The sequence below is a fragment of the Bombina bombina genome, chromosome 1 (genome assembly GCF_027579735.1).
Source record: "Bombina bombina isolate aBomBom1 chromosome 1, aBomBom1.pri, whole genome shotgun sequence".
In the NCBI taxonomy this organism is placed as follows: domain Eukaryota; kingdom Metazoa; phylum Chordata; class Amphibia; order Anura; family Bombinatoridae; genus Bombina; species Bombina bombina.
In genome coordinates this window covers 1,299,521,338-1,299,547,976 of record NC_069499.1, presented here as the reverse complement: position 1 = coordinate 1,299,547,976, position 26,639 = coordinate 1,299,521,338, and the positions used below count along the sequence as shown (strand labels likewise).

The 26,639-nt window shown below is 33.8% G+C and overlaps 1 protein-coding gene across 1 annotated transcript in view; it reads right to left on the bottom strand.

The window, feature by feature from the left end:
• Positions 1 to 8,735, bottom strand: part of TSHZ3 (teashirt zinc finger homeobox 3) — a 118,485-nt gene extending 109,750 nt beyond the window's left edge. Inside the window, exon 1 of the mRNA XM_053701759.1 lies at positions 8,253 to 8,735. Within this exon, the coding sequence (XP_053557734.1) occupies positions 8,253 to 8,292 (40 nt within the window). The 5' untranslated portion in view covers positions 8,293 to 8,735. The remainder of the gene's footprint in view (positions 1 to 8,252) is intronic.
• Positions 8,736 to 26,639: the final 17,904 nt, after the last annotated feature.

Here is a 26,639-nt window from a genome sequence, read left to right as displayed (position 1 = left end):
GTGATAGATTGTAAATTAAATGTTAAAATAGTTAAAACTGTTTATGTGCTATATAATAGAGGTACAGACAAACAGACAAATAGAGAAACAGATAGATGATAGATAGATAGATAGATAGATAATAGATAGACAGACAGATAGACAGACAGACAGACAGACAGACAGACAGACAGATAGATAGATAGATAGATAGATAGATAGATAGATAGATAGATAGATCAGACAGACGGATGAATAAAAAAGAGATATTGGTATGTAATGAACATTATTTTTATTAAGATTGTTCATTGCATATCAATATCTCTCATTATCCGTAAAACAATTTGACAAACGCTCAAAATGATTAAATGAGAGAGGAGAAATAATTAAGAGGATAGATCAGAACATAATCTGATATAATCTATAACTTTATAAAGGTTATATCATTTTTTTATTTTTTTTAATCTTGCCTAGAGACTTTAATCAGCCTGGTGATCACTAGCCATTATGTCTATAAAATATAAGATGACGGAAGTTTAAAGGACATTTTAAGTATAAAAAACAAACTAATAATGAGTCATATGCCCAAATTTACTTTACACAGTTTTTGATTAGTTACATCTATATATTTTACAATAGCTGTCATCATCGTTTTAATTTCAGTAATGTTTCTATCTCGCTGTTCTACACCTTTTACCGCATGCCAAAACATACTACAATATTATAATCGCCATACCTGTGATGCCTTTTTTCCCCACAGAAAAATAGCAGAGCCACACCCACTTCCACAAAAAAATACACGCCCACTGGCAATATCTTTGTTATATGTTTTCTTACTGCAACAGAGGATCCATGTTGTCTTTACTAATTGTATGTTGCATTTTTAGACACTGATCCAATCCACAATATAGTTTTGCCTTATAGCCAACAAAGCCTTAATCCTTAACCATTAAGCTAACTATTATGTTATCTCAAACAATTAGTGTTCAGTTTAAAAACTCAAACCACAGAAAATGTATAATCTGAGATTTGATTGAGGATCTTTACATTATATTTTCCTTATGTTTCAGTGCACTATATTCGCAGAGTACACATTTTAATGCTTACCTCAATTACATCTTGGGAAAATTAATTATAAAATATCACATCATTTGTGAATGTGTTAGGTGTTAGTAGATAGTAGAGAAAACATGTTCTCTCTAACATAATGAAATACTTTGTCTTCCTCACTGAACGTTATTATTAACAAAAAAAAAGAAGAAGAAAAAAAAGAAAAACAGCTGAAAATCAAAAGGTCATTCCTGCTGTGTATGCAAAATTCAGGTATGCAGAATGACGTATAATTCATTAAATATACACCCCAGACTACTAAAAGCTGTCATGTCTGAAAAATTAATTGAGCCTGTCTCATTATGAGAAATGCAAAAAAATCCTATCAAAATAAATATGTTCTTAAATAATGACCAGATTTTATTAATAGCTATAGTTAATAGGTGAAAGGGTTATACATCTTTACTTATGCAAAATAAATTCACACAGCTTCATTAATATTCATTTATATTCAAATACCTTTTAAAATTGCATACTGTGTAAAGAGAACCAATAGCTGATTATATATATATTGTAATTTTTTTTATTTATTTTTTTTTTTATATTATTTACTGCATTGGTGAAAAAAAACACAGGAATTTAAGTCTGTGAAAGTGATTTCACTTTTTTATTGTTATTGTTATTTACTTTCTGTTGAAAAAATTAAATCAAGAAGTCATGTTAAATGCACTGTCCAGCAATAATATACTCTTAACACATAAGTACCCAATCTGTTTCCTAATTACTAATCAGCTATTGTAGGTGGGAAAAAAATAATCTGAATTAAGATGAATTAATTACGTGTATCCTGACAGTATAATTTATTTATTTTTTAATTACGACCAAGCAAGTTACATTACAAAATACTTCAAATTTTGCACCTCTATTATCAATGCAAATATAATTTGAGGGTGATATGCCATATTATTTTGACTTCTTATTGAGCTTTTTTTTTTGCATGCATGTTCCATTAATTGTTTACAAACCAACACTGACTAATTTACTAATTATGTATTAAAATCCTTTAAATGGGAACAGTTAGACATCATTTAGGCAGCCAATTTACCATGATCTCCATTAGCTGGAACACAATACTAAAAACACAACCTCATTCTGAATATTACATTAGCAATATTGTAGCAGATTCCTTTTTTTAATATATTTTTCACATACTAAGAAAAAATATATACTGTACGCCTAATATTCTATTTTGAAAACTTAATATTTTTCTTGAGTTATGAGAATGTATTTACAAAAATGCTGGACACAAAAAGAAATAAACATAATATATATGTTCATGCATAATACTTTAAGGATGTCATGCAAAAAAATGAACACTTCTATTGTTGAGGGTTTTTTTTTTATTTCAAATTAATCTAATGACTAACTGCAAATGTTGGAAACTAGAATTAATCTGTCTGGATAAAGGGCTTACAGATATTTAAATGCAAGTATCAGGACACTTTATCAAGCTAACATAAAATTGTCATCTTATCTCATTATATGACAATTTTATGCATGTGTCAAAGAATTTAAAAATGAGAGCTTGTCTATTCAGTCTAATTACAGCTCCATATTATCTCTCTGACTATACCTGCCCATATCATTGTTCCAAAACATAAAATAGCCACCTCTCTTGTTAAACTTCTTACTGGCAAATGCAGTTGGAAGTATGACTAGATAAATATTTCTGTGAAACTGTTCACCTGGGGTAAGCATTTTGGTAAGCCAGCTCTTATGTTAATTAAGACAATAATAGATTGCAACCTTTTAAAAAGGTCTAGTGCAAAATATATCCAATACACCTGGGGAATTTTAACTAGTTAGTCAATAGGTAAAGTACGCCCAGGGTCACAGAAAACTGCGTCCGCTTAATGCGAATTAACTGTGCGCTGCTGTTGGCATTTTATTGAAATGTGGCCTTGTGTTTGAGAATTCCACTTCCAATAGTTAATGTAAAAAGGTTAACAGTAAGCTAATTATGGCGTTACTTTCCCGTAAAGAGAACAGTTTCTATTCACATGGCCTTTTTGAAATGCAATAAATGTAATACCATAGTACGTGTGGATGCTCATGCAACTCAAAATATATTAGGTGTTGTATGCAGGAAGTGATCTTTTCCAGTCTGCACTAATTCTGTAGAAACCACTGTAATTCTCCTAGCTCCCCAGCCTGGACTTGATTTTCCATCTCCATACAGCAGTCACAATTCATTGTAATCACTGTACAAAACAATCTTTATGAAAAAAAAAAAAGAAAGAAAATGCAGACTTGTGAGCCAATTTAAGAAATAACTGCTGATACATCAGTTATTGACTATTTTACTCCTGCTCATGATAGCGCTCAAGGCAAAACAGAGACTAAAATGACAACATCAACCGCATGCAATAAACTGTACCGGGAGAGAACACTAGAGCACTAATTGACAGCTGTCAAACTAATGGGAGAAATGGCAGCTGATTGTGAAAATGTCTTTTCTTGCAGATACTCAGTTGAATCTTTCAGCCATGCTCACGTTTAGGGATTTTTCTTATTTATTTTTTTTTTTCATTGTGCCTTCTTCTTTGCAGAAAAGAGGCAAAGGATAGCCATATCTAATCATTTTGTCAGCTTGCTTCTGGGTAGAATCACTGCCCAACAGACAAGTGTGTCACAGTTTCTTATGCACATCATGTACAATAAGGTGCGAATGTAAAATACACCAATATGAGACAGTTATTTGCAATTTTCATATACGTAGTGCCCTGAATTACAATATACAGATGATTAATGGCCTTATCAATATGTGTTATAAAATTCAATTGCCCATTTGTTGTCAAATAAGTATGTAGGCAAATATAGCATGTTTACTCTCTCTAGCATCTCCTGTGGATTGTAAGCTCTTAAAAACAGTAGAAGTGAGTGCCAAAACAAAGTGTCATATATCTTGTGCAGGGCTATAGAAGTGAATGTAAAAACAACGTCTTATATCTTAGGTGTGTGACTGAAAAATCCCGACAGCCACGGATCCCATATAGTTTCTTATCACTCCTATATATTTTTTTAAACATATAATGCATATTTCTAAATACACTTGCTCCAAAAATATAACTGACTCTTACAATTTCTTTATGTCGACCACCCCCGGTACTCACTTAATCGCTTTGTTTAGCTCTGTAGATTACACTTGGCACACTATAAACTAGTTCATAAATGTTTAAAAATATAAATTTAAAATTGCTTTTCCAGTATGTTTCAGACAAAAAGCAATACATGCATAGGTTTATAAAGGTATAAACTGTTAGGTAATATTCAACAGTATAAGAAATAAACAGGCCTGAAAATGTGATATTTATAATTTGGTGGGACAAAAATGATCAAATATATACTACAGCCAAGGTTTACTTACAAAAAAAACTGATATGCATTGTTTTGCCTATATTATCAGGCATCTCTCCATATCACACATGTTTAGGGACATATCATTCTAGGAGCTTAAATAGTCCCCAGGCATATGGGAATTGCAAGGTGCAAGATACTCTGGAAACCAATTCATAAGTTCTCTAGAACACAGAACTATGTGTAACACCATTAACAAATGGTCCTTGCCTTTATATTTGGCAAAGATAATTTAGTTGTACTAATCCCTTTTGGATGCACATAAAAATGGTGGTCTGAAAATAGTATTACTAAATGTGTGTCTGACAATCATAGCTCATTCGCTTGAATGAAACAGTGTGCATCGTTTAGTTTATTGGTCATAATTATCATCTCTTACTATCTCAAGTGAGCTTGAGATAAGCTATAGGAATTCGTACACCTACCATAATTTTCATCTGCATAGTAGGTGTTACTGAAAATTATTAGTAATTGTTATTCAACTCCAAATCATTTTAAAAAGCATAAATTCCTATGAAATGATTATCCAGGTACCACAATCTATTTGTCACCTGCAGCAGAAAATTGAGTTAATGCACAACTAAAGGCAAGCAGGACTGTGTAATATCAACTTGATTACATCAAACTAGCTGCAAACCTAATTCTTTTCGATGACACTGCTTGGAGCTTGTCATCTCCAATCATTAAAGCTGTCAGGAATCCATCAGGTTTACAGCTAATTAGGTGAACACTAATGAAGCTGGCAAAACAACTTTTCTTTTTTTACGGCTGAGCGGACCTTTCAGTTTGGGAGAAAAAAAAAATTCTCAAGTATTCTCAAGGTTGCTGGGGAAAAGATTTCCTGAGTTACCAATCAGACATTTTTTTTTTTTTTTTGCTTCTACCAGTACAAAGCAATCAATTTGTCATCACTCTCAGTATGACACAAAGCCAACCATGAACCTTACAACTTGCAGCTGTGAAGGCCAAAAAAGAAGGGGGAAATTAGGAGGTACTTGTGGGGAGAAATAAAATCCCACACAATTCACTCATTTCCCATCAAGTTAACATCAATAGTATATTTTTTTTTTTTTTTCACTCAGTTTAAATAAATAGCTGTTCAGTCATTTCACATCTCCCCGTATCCATTAAGGCTTAAGCTAAGACATTCTGATAAAGTAAAGGAAAAGCTATTCTATGGGAAATACTGAAAGCACTCACACTGCCAACTTTTGATTGACCATTAAACTATTGATGAATGTGCCTGTCAGGAGACAGACAATTAAATCAAATATGAAACAAAGTCGTTCTGACGGGTCATTTTGATAGAGCAAAACCATTCTTCCATTTCTTATTAACCCTAAAGTCTAGTTTTTTTTCCTGCTTCTGAATTATATTAAATACTATTTTTAACTATAAAATATGTTATATAATTCATATAGTGTATAGTGTACAAAATACAAAACACAAAGCACAGAATAATGATAGATAGAATATAAAATGTATTAAACTAATGGCAGGTGCAAAAGGGTTATTAAATTAAGAATACACATACATATGTACAAGAATAAATATATATATATATATTTATATATTATGTCCAACCACTAACAGTTACTTAACCAAAGTCCATTGCAAGAGAAAACACTTGTGTGGAATCTTAAGTTAGTTTCTATTTAATCTTATTTTTTAGAAAAATGAATGTATTATTCTAATTATTAATACTTTTTTTTTATTTTACAGTATAGAACAGTGATGTCATCACTTCTTGAATTGTTTACATTTTACAGAAACACCTGTGCTTCCAAATATATTTGGGTCATACAAGACTGACGATGCATGCCTTACATTATATGATGCATATTTATATATGTCCTTGTAAGAACCATAAAGCTTCTTTCCATATACATTGCTGAAACAATTTTTGTTCTAGCATGTTTAAAAGTACATAGAAATGTTTAAAAGTACATAGGCCTGAAACTTACTACAAAAAAATCTCCATACAGTATGTGTATTTATAATATAAAGCGTTTTATAATATAAAGAGTTTAGATTCATAAACAATGCTTCCAAAAACATTTGAAAATGCACATACAGATATGTATGTCCGTCTAATATTAAAGTAGTGAACCATATATTTAAAAATATTCAAATATGCATGCATGGAATAAATGTACTTATTTACAACAGTGCTATATAGATGGATACCATTATCTACTGTAAATGCTGACATAAAAAAATATTGACCCGCAAAAAATGTTTTATTATTTTTACCTTTGCTATTTTAAGTGCTAACTTATTCATTTGGAGAGTTAAAAGAAACACAACTTTTTTATTTTTTATTAAAAAATTATAGTTGCATGGGATGGAATTTCTACACAGTTTCCTTAATAAACATACACTTATCTACTATACTATTATTTTGGGCACTGCTACCTATGCCACTTATGGGAAGGGCCACTTGCCCCCTCATGCATTCTGTTGGTAGGCTGGCAGGAAGTTGGTGGGATAACTATGACATCACAGGGCCTAGTCACCATGGCATGTAATATATTGATGCTTATTGGTTATAAATAGATCAAAGACTGTCAGATGACAAGCAATCAATCATTTATCCAAAGAAGGATGGTAACAATCCATACAATGAATGCTTTTACATTCCACATGTCCTAACTGAGCATTATTGCAAAATATTATTTTGGCTGCTTTTCTCATGTTTTCCATCCCACCTTTTCCACCACTCCCTCTGCTCACCCCCTGTAGCCTCAAAAAAAAAAAAAAAAGAAAAAAAGAAAAAAAAAAAAAAGATTGCTAAATCCTAATAAATGTTGACGTCTGGAACATACACGTAATAACAACCATCACTACGAACAAAATACATATAACATAAGTACCAAAAAAGGAGAAGAGAAAGCATATATAAAGGCTAGATCAATCCCAGAGAGGCAGCTGACAAGAAACAGACCTCAATTTTATCTTTTGTGGGATTTTTTTTGTTCCATACTGCTCAGAAGTTTAGTTAAAAAAAAAAAAAAAAAAAAAAGAATTTTATATATATATTTATTATATATATACACAGATATATAAATATATATATATATATATATATATATATATATATATATGTGTGTGTGTGTTTGTAATGTCTGTGTTAGTATATGTATGTGTATGTAGTGTGTGTGTGTGTGTGTTTGTAATGTCTGTGTTAGTATATGTATGTGTATGTAGTGTGTGTGTGTGTGTGTTTGTAATGTCTGTGTTAGTATATGTATGTGTATGTAGTGTGTGTGTGTGTGTGTGTGATGGGACTGTATTTCACAAACATCTCTCTACAGGATCCTTGAGTGAACTTTCCCTGGCCCCTTGTTACCCCACTAACCTTAAAAACATCCCTTCCCAACCACCCCCTAAGAACAAACAATTCCTGACCCCCACTGAATTACTTCCTTTACAGAGATCAAGCAGGGGTGATTTACAAAATGAATCAAAGTAGGGCAATAAAAGTGAAACAAAAGGGAGCATTACACTGCAACACAGGGGACACAGAACTGCTAAGTAACCCTTTCCAGGCAGAAACTTTCTTAGCATTAGGACATTTTAAAAAGAACTTAAATGTAAACATTCTGGATATAAAGCTAAAGATGTGAAAATAAATGTCAGTCATATCAATCCACATCTATTATCATTTGCATAATAATAATTACAAGGGTAGAAATCTGCATTTAAAGGATTCAAACAGGAAAAAAGTAAAAACGAAAGGGAATGGAAGGGGAGAAATGATGAAAGGACACAGATAATCATGGTTGATTCATGTTAGAGCTGCATACCTGCTGCCCTTCTAGGCGCCTGCTGCTTCCGCCTCGGCATGCTGCTACTGCTGCTGCTGGCTGAGCGGATCTCGGGCGCTGCTTTTTTGGGGAGGGGGCAGGAAGAGTTATTCTGGCCCCAGAGATCCTCCGAGCTGATCCACTTCTTGACGATTTCATGCAACGACACCAGAAACCCCAGGAGAAGGAGAGGCGGGCTGCAGATCGGAAGTTTGGGAGGGGGGAAAACAACAAAAAATAGATATATGTGTCACACAAGATCTCCAGTGTGGGTAAAAAAAAAACATCACAGGGGAGGAGAGGAGGTGTGCTTGGAGGGGAGGAGGGCGTGGGGGAGAGTGGGCTTCCCCTAGTTGGGTGTCATCAAGGCATGGGGAGCGAGAGAGAGAGAGTAGGGGAACAAGGGTGGCAGCCGCTCCTGCACACACAGCCTGGGCTGCAACAGGCAGGGCTGAGAGCAAGCGCGTCACTCAAACTAGTCTGCAAACAGGGGCATGGGCACTGTCACTTAACCGCTTCACTGCCAGTGGCACGGAGATGAACTCGCTTAACCAATTGGATGCCAGAGGATTACAGTATTGGATAGCAATGCGCTGCAGCCTTCTCTGACAGACAAGGGGTTTAAACACCGAATGTCACTCAACGGCTCCTGTCAGTCACTGCCTCTTTCGAGAGTGACAGTCATCCCCCACAGTCACTGTCACTCAGCTGCTTGTGCCTCTCTCTCAGAGACAGTCACTTAGCTGCCTCTCTGCTGCTGTCACTTAACTACTTATCTGCCATACTCATTGTCAATCAAGAGAAAATAAGCGCTTTAACTGTTTGTCATCCCGAGCCACCATGACACCCCCACTACTAAGGATCCAGCGAACTGTGAGAAACAAATCTCTAGGCTTCCTGTGTGCAACGCTCTGCACTGATTCCCTAAAGCGCACGGACGTTAGTGAGGCCCCCCATATAACAGGATTGTGAGAGTCTAGAAGACTGTCTCTTTATCTGCTGCTTGTCACACAGTATTAGATTCGCTGACCTGACATATGTACCATCGCCTGCTGCCACTAAAGGTTTCATGTATTACACAGACATATAATTGCCTTTACAGCCAGGTTTGCTTGTGATCTGTGCTCTGGTGAGGGCAATCTCTATATGTGCAGTGATTGTCACTTCAGACATTTACACCATTACATTGCCTGAGCTTTACAAGTTACCCACTGCACTCACTTAAGCAGTGAATCTGTACAACACGTTGCATACAAACTAAGGATGGAAGAGTAACTCACTCATTGTTTTGGTCTCTTATAGCAAGTGGGGTTAATGACTGTAAATGAACATACAATACAAAGCCTGGAACACGTGTGTATTTATCTGTTTATGAACAGGATATCAGACTATGGGAACAAGGGCATTTAGTTTTACAGTGCTGCTCCAGACAGGGTCTAAATGTACACACACTGTCTGTTGTTTTATTTCATGCAGGTTATACAGTGTAAATAGTTAATAAAACAAAAGCACCATAGAGATAGCCCAGCATTACATTTATAGTTAGGGAGTATGAAAACCTATATATTTACACTTGTCTGAACATTTATGTATTACATAATAACTGAGCTATAGTTGGGAAAAGTGTATTTACAGAAAGGCCACTTTATAAAAGTATTGCTATACAGGGCATTCAGTTACTTTAATCTTTAACACAAAACTTTAAAGGGACATAACAAGACGCATTTTTATATACACATAGATACAGAAATAATGAAGCACATCATTGCATAATGTCTGCATATCAAACACATGTACTTAAAAGTATCAAAACAGCACATTTTGTTTAAAAGGTAACTATCAATAATAACCCATTAGGAACCAATCCTAAATGTCCTGCTTTATCTGCTTATCTTTTACTTTAGTCAGTTAGGTCTACTTGTAAATGAGTTTGTGACCTGCTCTAAGCAATCACGGTGTAGTATGTAACATGACAGGCGATTTGCAGCATTGTTAGGGCGCAACATTTGAGCTCCAGTTTCTATTAAATCCATGGGACATGCACATTTCCACAGGTATTTTACTGCAAAAAGCAGGTACTTATAATAAAGAATGTAAATTGCAATGTTGTTTTATGTTCATTATTTGAATTAATCTATTATTTATGGGGTATTATATGTAAGTTTATTGAGTAGAAGCTGTACTTTCAGCACTGAACTCTTGCATGTTACAGTGTATTTTTAAGTAATCAAATCTGCTGTTTAATTTATTATTGATATTTACTTTTAAGCAGAAAATGACTGTCGTGTCTGTAATAAAGTCAATGACAACAAAATAGTATTTTAAACTCTGACTTTATAGCTGATTTTAAGTATAGGACATTCAATACATATGAAAAAAGAACAGTTATAAATACTGCTTTATATATATATATATATATATATATATATATATATATATATATATATATATATATATATATATAGCTCCGTATATACACACAAACATTTATAGTGCAAATGTTATGTATGATCATGCAGGTACACACATGCTTTTTCCATACACACAGGTTAATTCCCCTTCTTTAATGAGCCGTGAGGGTTCAGGGTAGTGAATACAATTTATTGCTTCTTTGATCCATCTTGCAAGTAAAATCCCATTATATGTGCACATATAGGGTAAATGTGTGATTAACTCATTGATTACCCTTGGTCTCAGGAAGAGAGTGAATATGAGAGTCTGTGTGTTTCTTACATCTGTTAGGTCTGGACCACACTTCACCTTTTGCTTCTATTTTATTTGCAATCATAATACTACTCAAAGGCCTTAAAGACTTGAACAAATATTCCCACAAAGGACACGCCTCAGCTGCTTAACCCCTTCATTTTCATTAAAAAAAAATAATAGAGAGCTATGGTTCAGGCCACCTACAGTACATGCTGATGCTAATAATCCCTCCTATCCCAATAAGAGTTGCCAAGATTATTACCACACACAGACTCACTCCACCCAACCTGCTCTCCCCACGTACTTCAATCTAAAATCATAGCCCATATCACCAGATTTTAAGGGCCCATATGATTCAAAAGCAAATCAAGTACTAATTTGAGTCTATAAATATTGACTGTACCAGATTAAAAACAAGTCACATTATAATTGTGTATATGTATGTATATATGCAAACTATATATATATGAGTACAAGTAACTTACAAATTGCCTAGTAAACTTTTATTTTTAAGAAAGAGTTAAACAACAGAACCTCTAAAGTTCTGAAAGTGAATTCAAGTCCCCTCCAGCACTACAAGGGTGTGTGATACATTTGAAATACATTATACCAGGAGAGAGAATAAAACTGTACTTACAAAATGTGCTATTGTTCTGGTGGAAAGCAGCCAGCTGTTTTGTTCCATGCACACACAGATCAACGCATGATTGAGAGAGCACACCTTCCTGTCTCCAGCCGAATTTCCCTACTTGGCTCAGTTAAAAAGAATTATTTTGAGTTTCAGATGTGTCCTGGTTTCACTGTGTACCTTAATTTATAGCTGAGAACAGCAAACTTTAAATGTTTGTTTTTAAAACAAGAAAATGTTTGTTTTTATGCTGAACACTTTTTGCTCAGTGAAGAATCAGCACCATCTGCTATTTTTAAAGATGAACATTTGTGTTTATAAAAAAAAAAAAAAAATCACAGCACCCTTCTCATTTCTCCCACATCTAGAACATCTGATCCTGCAACGCCCTTTTAGAGCTGATCACTGGCGTAGATGATCTCTTCTGCTAACAGATCCTATGAGGAGAGAGAGAGAGCTGATCACTTTTAGATCAATCAAGTGAGGTCCCTGGCAAGAGCCACTGGCAATCGATGCGCTCGAGGCTTGATTATTCCTTCCTGGCTGTGATACTGTAACATCAGAAGGAGGGGGGTTCTATATGGTAGTAACAATGTTTCAAGAGCTTTATGAACGGAGATCGCAAGCTATTGCCAAACACCTTCGTGGCTGCCAAATGCACGTTTTTTCCCCCTTTCTTTGTGTGGCTAATATATATTTCATGACAGCTCCAGCAAAACCTCCCAAGACCAGGTGCCTTCTTTACTTTGCAGAACTTAAGCCTTTAACAGTAGCATTTCTGAATGTTTTTAGCCCTTGTTTTGAGTTTGCAAGGAAGAGAGAGAGAGGAAAATAAAGAATGATGTCTTGTATACGGTAAGATCAAAAATCTCCTACCGCCCCCATCCTTCAAGATCTGGGATATTTCCAAACACCTATTTAAATGCAGATGTTGCTTTTTCACATCCTGCATAAGCAACAGAAGACACTGTTTGTGGTCTCTGACAACTTAAAGGCTGCGGAAGTTCTGACCTGGCAACAATATGTCTAATTTATTGCAGTTTTTTTGTTTTCTCCTCAAGACTCAAGTCCTCTGTTGGGAAGAATTAAACAAACCAAAAATAATAGCAAGCAAACAGCAAAATGGTGAGTTGTCAGCTCAGTCCCAGCTTCCTGATGCTTCAGGTTTCTTGTCACATTCGCAGTTTTCTTGTGACCAGAGACACCAGGATGCACAGAGGAAAACAAGAGGACGTGTTACCCATCCAGCCCGGCTCTGGCAGCTGCCTTGTTTGGATCAGAAATAGGTGACTTTCACTGAATCGGGATTTTTTCAGCCTAATCTTCTTTCTACCTCCCTCCCTCTCTTCCTCCCTCTCTCTCTCTCCTCTTCTATCTGCTGCTGTGGTATTGCTTGCCGTTAGGTCCGCCCTAACATCTGTCCGTCTAACCATTGGCCCATCCATCAGTGTCACATTGCCTGCACTAGCACATCACACACAGTACAGTCTGCTGCCACTCAATGGGGACACCTAGCACATTGATACGACTTGCAGGCAATAGCTAGCGCATGGATCTCACTGGGTGATTTATCAGGGGCATTAGGGACAGAACAGCTTGCACCTAGCCTACTGATACAACTTGTAGGACTTGTAGGGATACAACATGGTACACTGAAACAAGTGAAGACAAGGAACTAAATAATCATATGTGTGTGTGTATATATATATATATATATATATATATATATATATATAATATTGTGTTTTTTTTGCAAGTTACTTTGCAACAGGCACTAACTTACTAAACAGTTGCAGATCTCACTGAGAAAATACTGCTATCTAATAGGTAAATTAGTAATATCCAGTCTAGCTATACAGCCTAATAGGTGACATCCAGCTGATGCACTGTGCAAGGTGAAATGCAGCCCACATACCTGACATTCAGCTTAGTGATGGAATGTAAGTGGATATTTTGAGCAGATAAACACACTTGGATGTGGCTTTCAAACCAACAGTGCAGTATAAATATGTAGCCCACTTATAAATTACTATACAACCTGACTACAAGCCCATTAGCCAATGTTAGGATAATTGATCCAAGAGTTCAGTGAAAAGAGGGACACCTGATTTGTAAACTGGGACATTTAGCTTAGATATGTGTAACTCAGGAAATAAAACACATTTGTAAATGTAACATGGCTTCTAGCCAAGAGATACACTGTAAGAGGGGATATCTGGCCCAGTGATAACATTGACATGAAACATCTATAGCCAAGAAACACAACTAACAGGGGACGGTTAGCTCAGAGATAGAAGGTAACAAAAACATCTTCTCAAAGATGCAGGTTATCCAGCCCAATGACACAACAGGGGGCAGTTTGTCCAGAAATGCAACTTACAGGATAGCAGCCTGCAATAAACTGCCATAACTTTTAAGTACATTAAAGAGTCTTAGAAAAATACTGCATGACTAGCTATTTGTTTTGGTTTTACAAATACTTAATCCATTAAAGGGTTATTTTTTTATTTGTAGAATTTGTTAATAAGTTATTGTATGTGAACATTTACTGTGGGCTAAATGTACTGTCTAGCTATCAGGCGACCTTTTCAGAATGATATTTTACATCTTTTTTTGAGGTAAGACCTATAATTATCTTAATGTAACCATTTATTATTATTATTATTATTATTATTATTATTATTATTACTATTGTTCTTTTTATTATTCTTGTTACTTTTAATGATTTATTTTTTGCATTCATTTAAGAAAGCATTAATCATCTCAAACAATGTAAAATATATGTATTCTTTTTTGGATGCCTAAGCTGAGCTAATAACTGTATTATTGTGTAGTTAAAAGTTTACGTTTCTTAATGTTAGATAATCAGGTTCTATGCAAATTCTTCCAGCACATGAGTTATAAATACAACATTATGAAAATTTATGTTTACCTATAGTTAAATCAGACGAACCTTAATTGACAAGCAGAGTGTACATTGCACAGTAATTGTGTTAAATTACCCATAGGGAAGCTTAATATAATATTGCTATCTATCTATCTATCTATCTATCTATTATATATATATATATATATATATATATATATATATATATAACATTTAATACGTACACTTTTTCAAACGTACATTATATTTCCTATATTTATAGCTCAATTTACTGTAACGAGGTATACATATAAGTACATAAGGACACTTCATTAGATATTGCTTTTGTTTGAAAATTACACTGTTACATTTTTAGTCAGAGCTTAAACTAACTTTTATTTACACATTATTTCATAAAAGTATATACTAGTAAAATAAATTTATATATATATATATGCATAAATAAAAACATTAAATGACTATTCATCACAGTACTTGCAATTTTATTTTTTTTGTAGGTTGAAGCCATCCCATAAGAGGGAAGTACAACATCTTTAATTTTATTAAGTGTTGCATTAGTAACAGCAGTGTATAAAATCAATGTCATCAGGCAGTCAAACGTTAAACTCACATCCAGCTCATCTAAGCTTTGTATTCTTATTTGAAGAATTAAACTTGATTTATATGTACACAACCTGATACCCCCTTTTTGTAACTGGGCAGTACCATTTTTTGTGTTTCTATCTAGGACTATAAAGAAAATACTGGCCTTTACATATCTGATTGTGAGCTCTAAATATTAGTGACATGATTCCCAAGACACATTAATTTAAACCTCTAAAAGTTGTATGCATTGCATAGATTCTTTGCTTCTAAGAATATGGGATCAAAATGTCACAATGTAAAAAAACATATTATTTAAACATACATTAAACATTTTGTGTCAGATGTATATAAAACGACACTGTCTTTGTTATATGATTTTTATTGTATTTCTTTTTAGAGGAAAAGCAGAACCAGCTCTTAAGGGATATTTCTTTATATAAATAGTTTGACTCACAACAGGATAGATATCTTTTCATAGTTTGCCTGTTTCCCAGAATGTTATAAAAATCTTACATATAGTGGTGTCTTGTAATGAAAAATGCAAACAGTCTCTGCATGCTTCCACATCTGGAATGATGCAAATATGTGTTCATGACGTTAATCACAATTCTGTTTGTAGCCACATGACTTCAGTGTGGCAAAGTAACTTTCATAATGATATATACATATAGATGATAGATACATAGACAGATATATATATATATATATATATATATATATTTATATATATATATATATATATATATATATATATATATATATATATTTATATATATATATATATATATATATATATATATATATATATATATAATAGATAGATAGATAGATAGATAGATAAATAGACAGACAGATAAATAGATAGATAGCACTGGTTCATCAACTTTTATTGTAGCATAACATTCTATAATATTACTTTAAGTTCTTTTTTAACTGAAACCGGAAATGAATGGTTTTAGACAATGTGACATTTTTTTAACTATTCTATAACTATATATTTTTTTCCCACAATGTGCTGGCATCAATAAATATTATGTCTGATTGTAATATAATGTTTTCTAAAGGAAAATAAATATATTTTAAGTTGAAAGCAAGTTTGTTTCCTGATTTTTTTTGTTTCACTCATTGTTTGGTAATATGTAATAAAATAGAAGTATAATGGCAATAAGAATAAAATTACATACATTATGGGAAGCAATGCATTTTTAATTAAATATTACATTTTTCATATAGTTGCCTCTATAGAAATTTCAAATATTTCAAATAACGTAAAAGAAATACAACTTTAAGTCCTGAAGTTTTTCAACTTCATTTTATTACAGTATTATTACATGTTTTTGGGGGTTAAAATTCGTGTGCATTTGCTCTAAAGAGTCAACTCCCTTACCTTATTGTACAGTATTATTCGCAAACCTCCTAAATTCATTTTATACACAGAGATTTAAGCTCTGGATAAATCTTAGTTTAAAGTAAATTGTTTTGCTAAGTAAATTTACACAGCAGCAAAGTTTATTTTTCTTATTTTAGTTGGTTTTCATTCTTTCATTTTTTTTTCTTTCTACGAACCAGATGTTTTGTCTGTAAATTCTCCAGCAGGCTTTGTAGTTTTGACACATAAGGAACCTTAGAAAAGTATAAGGCAACCTGTTAAAATCGTATATTTTGGGGCAAATTAAGGCACATTAATACTCAAGATCTGACGATTTTTTTTTCTAAGTATGGCATAACGATGCATCTTCCAATTAAAAAAAAACAAACAAAAAAAAACTTCCTACTGCTGCAAACCGAACTGTCTTGCAAAATGGAATAAAGTGTCATTTGCAAAAAAAACTTTCTGCAAAGTTTATTTTTAATTTCCCTTCCTAACTTCCTTCCCCCCTCTCTCATTTAACAGCAAAAATGTAACATTGGCGGATTATATTTATATTCATGTTCAAGGTCAAGCAAGGTTAAAAATACTTTCTGGTAGGTACCTGATGTATTCAGGGGAATGTAATGTACCTAACTGCAATCATTTAGTATTTTCAAAAGGAATTATATATATATATATATATATATATATATATATATATATATATATATATATATATATATATATATATATATATATATATATATATATATATATATATATATATATATATATTAATAAAATGAAAACACACACACATATATATATATATATATATATATTAATAAAATGAAAACACACACACACATATATATATATATATATATATATATATATATATATATAAAAATTATGTATATAATGTTTACTAGCATCAAAACCTGATAAAATAAACTTTAATTCAAGTGAAATTGTCCCAATACTTTTTCCTGCAGCATTTAATAAGCTCTTTTCCTTTAATGGAAATGCTTCTCTGTCTCTGTAGAGCTACTATGCTATATCACTTCATCCCAGGTGAATTTCTCTATGTATAATCTAATAACGATTCTAGGGCCCTCTAACCCTCTTTCCCACTGTCTGTAAAAACTTGGAAACTGCTACAGCTTCAGTTTAAATCTCCAAGGATTTTTCGAGATCATAGCTAGGGTGTCAGCAGACATTTTAGCTGAGAATGTAGCAGACTGCATTGGCTTTAACACCTTTTAGCAGCAAACCTATAAAGAAAATTGCCTGGTTATATAGGGTTGCATCATTGATTCAGTTATAAAAATGTTTGCATGTCCTTTCTATAAAGCTTATGTAAAAAATAATAAATATAAATACAAAAATAACCAATAACCACCACCCTCTAATCACCCAACATGTTATTGTATTTTCTCCTTTATTAATAATCTAAGATAAAACTGCAGGTGACAGTAATCATTAAGGTAGGTTGATGCTTATATTTTAATATTTAAAAAGAATATCCTGGCGATGTATTTGCTATTAATGTACCTGGCTGCCACTTTTATATATTCTCAAACGTTATCTATACAGAAAGGAACAGTTACTTCCTCATTATATGTCAATATACACAGAAAGTGATAGTTATTTAATTACAGATGATGCATAACATAGTAGAAGAACAATTAGAAGATGTAATTAGCTGTTTTACTTTGTGCAAAGTTAGCAATGATGTTGCTATACACTAATCCATCGATTACTGATTGCTAATGGATGTTTTTTTTATTGTAACAAACCATTTCTTAATTACCTAACTGCACTTTTCATTATTGCAATTCGTTATTGAAAGCACTGAATCACAACCACACTAAGGTCTTAGTACTCAGGCAGCTACTAAATCAGGTCTCATATTTAACGATGACAACAATCCCTGCATGGCTTCTTACCCACACATATAGTAGCACTTAAAGTTAAATGCGAGTACTTTTATGTCACAAATATTATACCTTTTTTTCTGTTTGTAAATAACATTTAAAATATAGAGTGATTCTTACTTTGATTGACAGTGACTGAGAACAGTAACATTTATTTGAACTACTGATAATATTTGCTGCATACAATGTAACATAAACATGCAACCAAAATCTAGCTATTTGTTTACCTATAAATTTAAACACTTTGTGATACATTTAAATGATCAAAAGCAACTCCAAAACAACAAAATAAACCCATTTATTTTACTTTTTTTTTCCAAAATATAGCGAAGAAAAAAATATTTAATCATATATCTGAAGTTAAACAATTAGGAATATAAAATTAATGATTTATTACTATCTGATAAATAATCAGAATGAATGAATAACATTTTTTTATAACAGGAATAATACATAATGAATACAAAATAAATGAAGACGCACTTTCAGCTAATAGTAAACATCAGAAATGGAATTTTAATAACTTTTTGAGTAAGTAAAAAAAAAACAACCCATTATAAAGTTATAAGAGGATTAAATAAATGTGGGGTAGTTCTCTACTCTCAGGAACGCGTTTTGTAAATTCTACTTATAAAATCCACTGTTGCTGTCCTGTTGCGTTGGAAGTCTATTATTTGTTCAACTTTAGCCTACAAATATACTACTATTAACATACATATATATATATATAATCACGAAACTTATTAAAATCACAATTATATATATATATATATATATATATATATATATTGGTTAATAGCTCAATAATATTTAATTTATAAATTAAATGCATAAAACCTATGGAAACATAAGACAAAAACCTAATCTAGAAATATCTATATATGCACTTATCTTTATCATAGTGTATTTTGCAGTTATCTAGAGATTGCATAATCAAAGAAACGTTTTTATATATGAACATTTTATATTATTCTAAAAACAAACCACTATGTTATTATTAAAAGGTAACTATAAAAATCTCAATATATTCATATGCTGAATATTCCTGTATAAACAGTTTTTTTAATCCTTTGTAATCCTAACTAGTTTTAATTGTGACTTTTGTTTGAAAACAGACTATAAATATAACATGTTGATTGGTTAACATAATGGCAATTAACAAAAATACAGAAACAATTAAAAATGACTAGCTGAACTTAGTTGCTCTTTTAAGGGACAAAATGTTGTTCCTAGATTGCATATAAGCAGTGACTGTATGCTAATTATTATAGCCTTTAATAAAGATGTAAAGAAAAGTAACCACAGTTAATAAGGCTTTTTGTGTATGCTCTAATTATATAGCTATGTTGGTTAGCATGGAAACATTACAGCTTTCATGGAAAAGTCACTGATGTACAGAAAAACTACATTATATATTTGGGGGGGGGGGGTGATCGCTATTTTATTGGAATGTGTTGCTTAATGCTACAACTGCACTGGACTGTCCTACCTGTAACAAAGAAAAAATGTGTTTAAAAAGGAAACCTCATATTTTTTAAGTATACAATTATTCTTAAATGTGATAGGTAGAGTTTGGGCAAAGCAAAACTTAAGTTCCATTGGACTGCAAAATATTAATGCAGTCAGACATTAAACCCTATTATTTCTTGCCCACTAGAAGAGAACAGGTAGAGAGAAAAAAACAAACAGAATGTAATGTATTCTGCATTATACTGTGGTTCTTGCTTTCACTGCAGGAAACTATACAGTTAGCTCTGTACCTGATACATTTACAGTGTATGCTGCTTGTAGACATGCATTTTTTAAACTATTTATTGGATTATTTAGAACAGGCAACAAACAGAAATGATTTTACCAGCTATAGCAATTAGGATAGGGACAGTTAAACACTACTAAGTGGTTTTACAGAGGAAGGTAGGGAATCTATGTAAAAATGAGTAGGTCAAATGAATAAAACTAAGTCGAGTAAAATACTGATATAGCTTTATTTTGAACATCATTGATCAGAGATGAAGTAATTAATATACAGTAAGTATGGATAACTACTGACTGAGATATCACAAGTTCTATTAAAAAGAGAATACTTCAAGCCAAACTTAATTATACATAGATTATCAAGATTGAGATTAAAACAACATAGCCACCATTTTCTTGTAATTACTGCTGTTCTGAGAGCATCAATCATATAATAATCTATAAAATCCTTTTTATTGATGTGCTTTAAGGCTAATTATAATCTGTAGAATTTGAAATTATGTTTAAATTAATAAATCCCAGTTCTTTACATTCTTGTTGGTTTCTTATTTTTTGCAATACTTTTGTTCATTCTAGATGGGTGATGAGCACTATTTAATGTCTCCATATCTGTAACAACAGTGGTTTGTATTGCGCCAGTGATGATGAGAACAGTATAAAGTAAGAGCAATACAATACTGAAATAGGCTAAACAAGGTTTCCAGGACTATGAGAACTGTATGCTCAGTGTAAAGATTAAGTTACAACATACAATGACTGGCCTTTAAAACTAGCAACCAGAAAAGAACAGGACCCTAGTAACACACAAGGCCTATATTTTCTGTTTTGTTACTTAGCATTTACATTTTACTGACATGCACATACATGCATAAACAAGACATGCATATACACATGCACACTCACACACACGCACATAATGTACTCATAGCACACATGCATCTACACATGCATACATGCACTCACTGCACACATTCACACACATGTGTACACATGTGTACACATACACACTCATGCACACACAGCACACATACACACACACACACATGTGTACACATACACACTCATGCACACACAGCACACATACACACACACGTGTACACATACACACTCATGCACACACAGCACACATACACACACATGTGTACACATACACACTCATGCACACACAGCACACATACACACACATGTGTACACATACACACTCATGCACACACAGCACACATACACACACACGTGTACACATACACACTCATGCACACACACGTGTACACATGCACACTTATGCAGAAATATACATGCATACACACACATACAATTACACACAAACTTGCACACACATGCGCAAACTTGCACACACACATATACATGCACTCACAACACAGATACACACACATGTGTGTACACATGCACACACGCACACACACGCACACATATGTGCACACACACACTCATATATGTGTGCAAGCATGCACACACAGCACACATACACACACACACGTGTGTACCCATGCACACTTTCACACATATGTGCACACACACACATACATATGCTCAACCATACACACACAGCACACATACACACACGTCTGTACACATGCAAACTCATACACACAAGCACATACAAAGGCTAACACATATGTGTACACACACTCATACATATGTGCATGCATGCACACACAGCACACACACATCCACACATATACATACTCATGCACACAGGCACACACTTGCACACACACAAACACACACAACACTATGAAGCTAGTGAATATGTTAAGCTATTACAACAATTTTAAACTAATTACACCTTCTCTAAGCCCCCTAATAAAATAACAAAGACCCCCAAAATAAAAAAATGCCCTACCCTATTCTAAATTAATAAATTTAAAAGCTCTTTTACCTTACCAGCCCTGAACAGGGCCCTTTGCGGGGCATGCCCCAAGAAAATCAGCTCTTTTGCCTGTAAAAAAAAACATACAATACCCCCCCCAACATTACAACCCACCACCCACATACCCCTAATCTAACCCAAACCCCCCTTAAATAAACCTAACATTAAGCCCCTGAAGATCTTCCTACCTTGTCTTCACCTCACCGGGTATCACCGATCGGTCCTGGCTCCGATATCTTCATCCAACCCAAGCGGGGGGCTAGACATCCACTGAAGAAGTCCAGAAGAGGGTCCAAAGTCTTCCTCCTATCCGGCAAGAAGAGGACATCCGGGACCGGCAAACATCTTCATCCAAGCGGCATCTTCGATCTTCTTCCATCTGGTGCGGAGCGGGTCCATGTTGAAGCAGCCGACGCGGATCCATCCTCTTCTTCCGGCGTCTCCCGACGAATGACGGTTCCTTTAAGGGACGTCATCCAAGATGGCGTCCCTCGAATTCCGATTGGCTGATAGTATTCTATCAGCCAATCGGAATTAAGGTAGGAATATTCTGATTGGCTGATGGAATCAGACAATCAGAATCAAGTTCAATCCGATTGGCTGATCCAATCAGCCAATCAGATTGAGTTCGCATTCTATTGGCTGATCGGATTAGGGGGCTTAGAGTAGGTGTAATTAGTTTAAAATTGTTGTAATATTTTTCTTATGTTTGTAAATATTTTTTTATTTTTTGTAACTTAGTTCTTTTTTATTTTTTGTACTTTAGTTAGTTTATGTAATTGTAGTTATTTGTAGAAATTGTATTTAATTTATTTATTGATAGTGTAGTGTTAGGTTTTATTGTAGGTAATTGTAGGTATTTTATTTAATTAATTTATTGATAGGGTAGTGTTAGGTTTAATTATAACTTAGGTTAGGACTTATTTTACAGGTAATTTTGTTATTATTTTAAATAGGTAACTATTAAATAGTTCTTAACTATTTAATAGCTATTGTACCTAGTTAAAATAATTACCAAGTTGCCTGTAAAATAAATATTAATCCTAAAATAGCTACAATGTAATTATTATTTATATTGTAGCTATATTAGGATTTATTTTACAGGTAAGTATTTAGCTTTAAATAGGAATAATTTATTTAATAAGAGTTAATTAATTTCGTTAGATTAAAATTATATTTAACTTAGGGGGGTGTTAGTGTTAGGGTTAGACTTAGCTTTAGGGGTTAATACATTTATTAGAATAGCGGTGAGCTCCGGTCGGCAGATTAGGGGTTAATAATTGAAGTTAGGTGTCGGCGATGTTAGGGAGGGCAGATTAGGGGTTAATACTATTTATGATAGGGTTAGTGAGGCGGATTAGGGGTTAATAACTTTATTATAGTAGCGCTCAGGTCCGCTCGGCAGATTAGGGGTTAATAAGTGTAGCAGGTGTCGGCGACGTTGTGGGGGGCAGGTTAGGGGTTAATAAATATAATATAGGGGTCGGCGGTGTTAGGGGCAGCAGATTAGGGGTACATAAGGATAACATAGGTGGCGGCGCTTTGCGGTCGGCAGATTAGGGGTTAATTATTGTAAGTAGCTGGCGGCGACGTTGAGGGGGGCAGGTTAGGGGTTAATAAATATAATACAGGGGTCGGCGGTGTTAGGGGCAGCAGATTAGGGGTACATAAGTATAACGTAGGTGGCGGTCGGCAGATTAGGGGTTAAAAAAATGTAATCGAGTTGCGGCGATGTGGGGGGACCTCAGTTTAGGGGTACATAGGTAGTTTATGGGTGTTAGTGTACTTTAGGGTACAGTAGTTAAGAGCTTTATGAACCGGCGTTAGCCCAGAAAGCTCTTAACTCCTGCTATTTTTCTGCGGCTGGAGTTTTGTCGTTAGAGCTCTAACGCTCACTTCAGAAACGACTCTAAATACCGGCGTTAGGAAGATCCCATTGAAAAGATAGGATACGCAATTGACGTAAGGGGATCTGCGGTATGGAAAAGTCGCGGCTGAAAAGTGAGCGTTAGACCCTTTAATCACTGACTCCAAATACCGGCGGTAGCCTAAAACCAGCGTTAGGAGCCTCTAACGCTGGTTTTCACGGCTAACGCCAAACTCCAAATCTAGGCCTTAGTGTTTAATGTCCCTCTAATGTGTTTCCAGTGTCTTGTTATACCAACTGCAGAGTATAAAATATATTGCAACAAGGTATTGATTTAGGCACATTTTAGTATATTGCAGATGTTGAAATGAAGTGCAGCACTTCATTGCAACAACAAGCAGGCTGACAGGGGTTAATGCCAAGCCCCTCCACAATTTTTTAAAACACAGCAAAGTCCAGCAGCACGGAATGTTTCAATAATAAAATAATTTTATTATTCATCTTAGGGTCATGCCTTATACAACGTTACAGTCCACAAGCCCATAATCATGTATGGTTTTCCACCTTGAATCTCCATTTAAATAGCTTTCTTAGCCCCGCCCAATGAGTGGAACTTCACATTTCTTACTGCCACCTAGTAGTCCCAATAAATTGATCAAATTGACAGTATACACCATTTTTAAAATAAAAAAACTTACTTAGAAGCTCCCAGTGTAGCACCGTTGAAAATGTTAGGCAGGGACACCCACTGAAATGGTCTGGAAAGCAAAAAGAGCTGACCCCCCCCCCTTCCCTTGCATATGAATTTTTTTTGCAAAAACAGGAGCAAGCTGGAGTTGGTCGACAACAGTCTGCTTCTAAAACTTTGAGGCTTGATTAGGAGTCTGAAAATCAGCACAATGTTATCTAAAAAGAAGCAAAACTATACATAAAAAAATCATCAACCCTGTATGGGCTATATTAATGAATAATCTACAAAACATTGATGCAAAGAAAAATCTAGTGTTCATAGTCCCTTTAACCCTGTAGATACTAAAGCTAAAGCTAAAACCATATACTAAAAACACATGCAGCAAAACAATATATACAATATCAAATCAGCAAAATATTTTTTATATAAGATTCAAAACCAATCCTTAACACTAAATGCTTAACTATAAGAAATTAAAAAGTCGAAACCTTATGTTTCAAAAGACAAAAAAAGGAAACAGTTTCTGTGGCACCAAATAAGGCTTAATATATATGTGGTATCAGGCTACAGATAACAACCATATAGAGACTTAAGATGTAGTATCAAAATCCAGTAGGATATGTATTTAATACTTGCTATAAAATCACTCTACTAAAAAACTTATTTAAAACGTTACAACATAAAATAAAAATAAAACTTCACATATGCATATGACAACGTTAAACAAATTCAAATTAAAAAGTTAAAACAGAAAGTTCGTCAGAAGGAATCCATGATGAAAGTTTGAATCCAATGATCCTGTAAGCGATACAATGAGACAAGAGGTCCTTGTCAGAGTATGGCAAAGTTTTTCACTTAAAGCTGCACTTTTTTACTTACACCAAAGGTGAATTGCAAGTGATCCATAAAAGGGATCTTTATCCTTCTGGTCCTTTCTTGCTTTCTCCGTCTGAGAACCACAATTGTAACTTTTTTTTTTTTTTTTAAACTTTTATTTTATAGTAAAGATAATATATTACAATAATCAATGTAAAAAATACATCACAATGGGTAAAATATTCCATATACAGTTTAAACATTAACAGTCCGTGTCAAGGTAAGGGTCAACAAATCCCCTTACTATAGTGATTTACATAATAAAGATAATCCAAAATTTAGACAATCAACCAGAGTTTACCAGAGTTTATCCTATGTGTATAAAAATCTAAAAAAAACATACTACACTTGTGCAAATTTGTGATCATTTTTCATCTTTACTTCTTTTAATAATTAATATCACTCCCAGGCATTCACACATCACACATACCAAACAAAAAAAAAAAAAAAAAAAAAAAAAAGAGGAAATCTGCAGCTCTCTCGTCTCCCGTCCCATCTAATCCCCTGACCCAGAATCTGACGCCCAATCTCCAGGGAAATGGCCAGCTAAAATGTTTACCATAACATACTCCGAGTCTCTGAGAGGTTTAATTAACTTTTTCTGAAGTGCGAGAGGACAAGATCTCACAAGTGTTTCCCATTTTTTGAAGAATGTAGGCAGATATTTATCTTGTGGATAGGGAATATTGAATTGCTCTGTTGTGAAATGGTTAACCATAGCACTTTTAAATTGTTTCATAGTAGGTGCAGAAGAAGCTTTCCACTGTTTAAAAATAAGATTCCGAGCTGTTAGGATTATCGTATTTATCAAGTTGTAATTCTTGGTTATTCCCTGAAATTTCACCAAAAAGAAAACATCCATTGGAGATACTTTATGATCTAATTTCAAAATTGCTGTCATCCAGTAGGATATTTTCTTCCAGTATTGATGGATTTTGGGGCAACTCCAGAGACAGTGGAATAGATCTGCACTTAATGAGGAACATCTAGGACAGAGGACTCTTGATTTATACCATTTGGAGAGAACAGCAGGAGTAAGATATCTTTTAAGAGCAATTTTTATCTGCGACTCTCTCCACGAAGTCGGTACCCAGCTTTGCTGAATTATTTGGAAACTCCCTATAATGGTCTGTTCATCTATATCTGGGAAATATGTGTCCCACATTGCCACCATCTCAGTTACCTGTGTCTTTGACGTTTTCTGGTTTGTGAG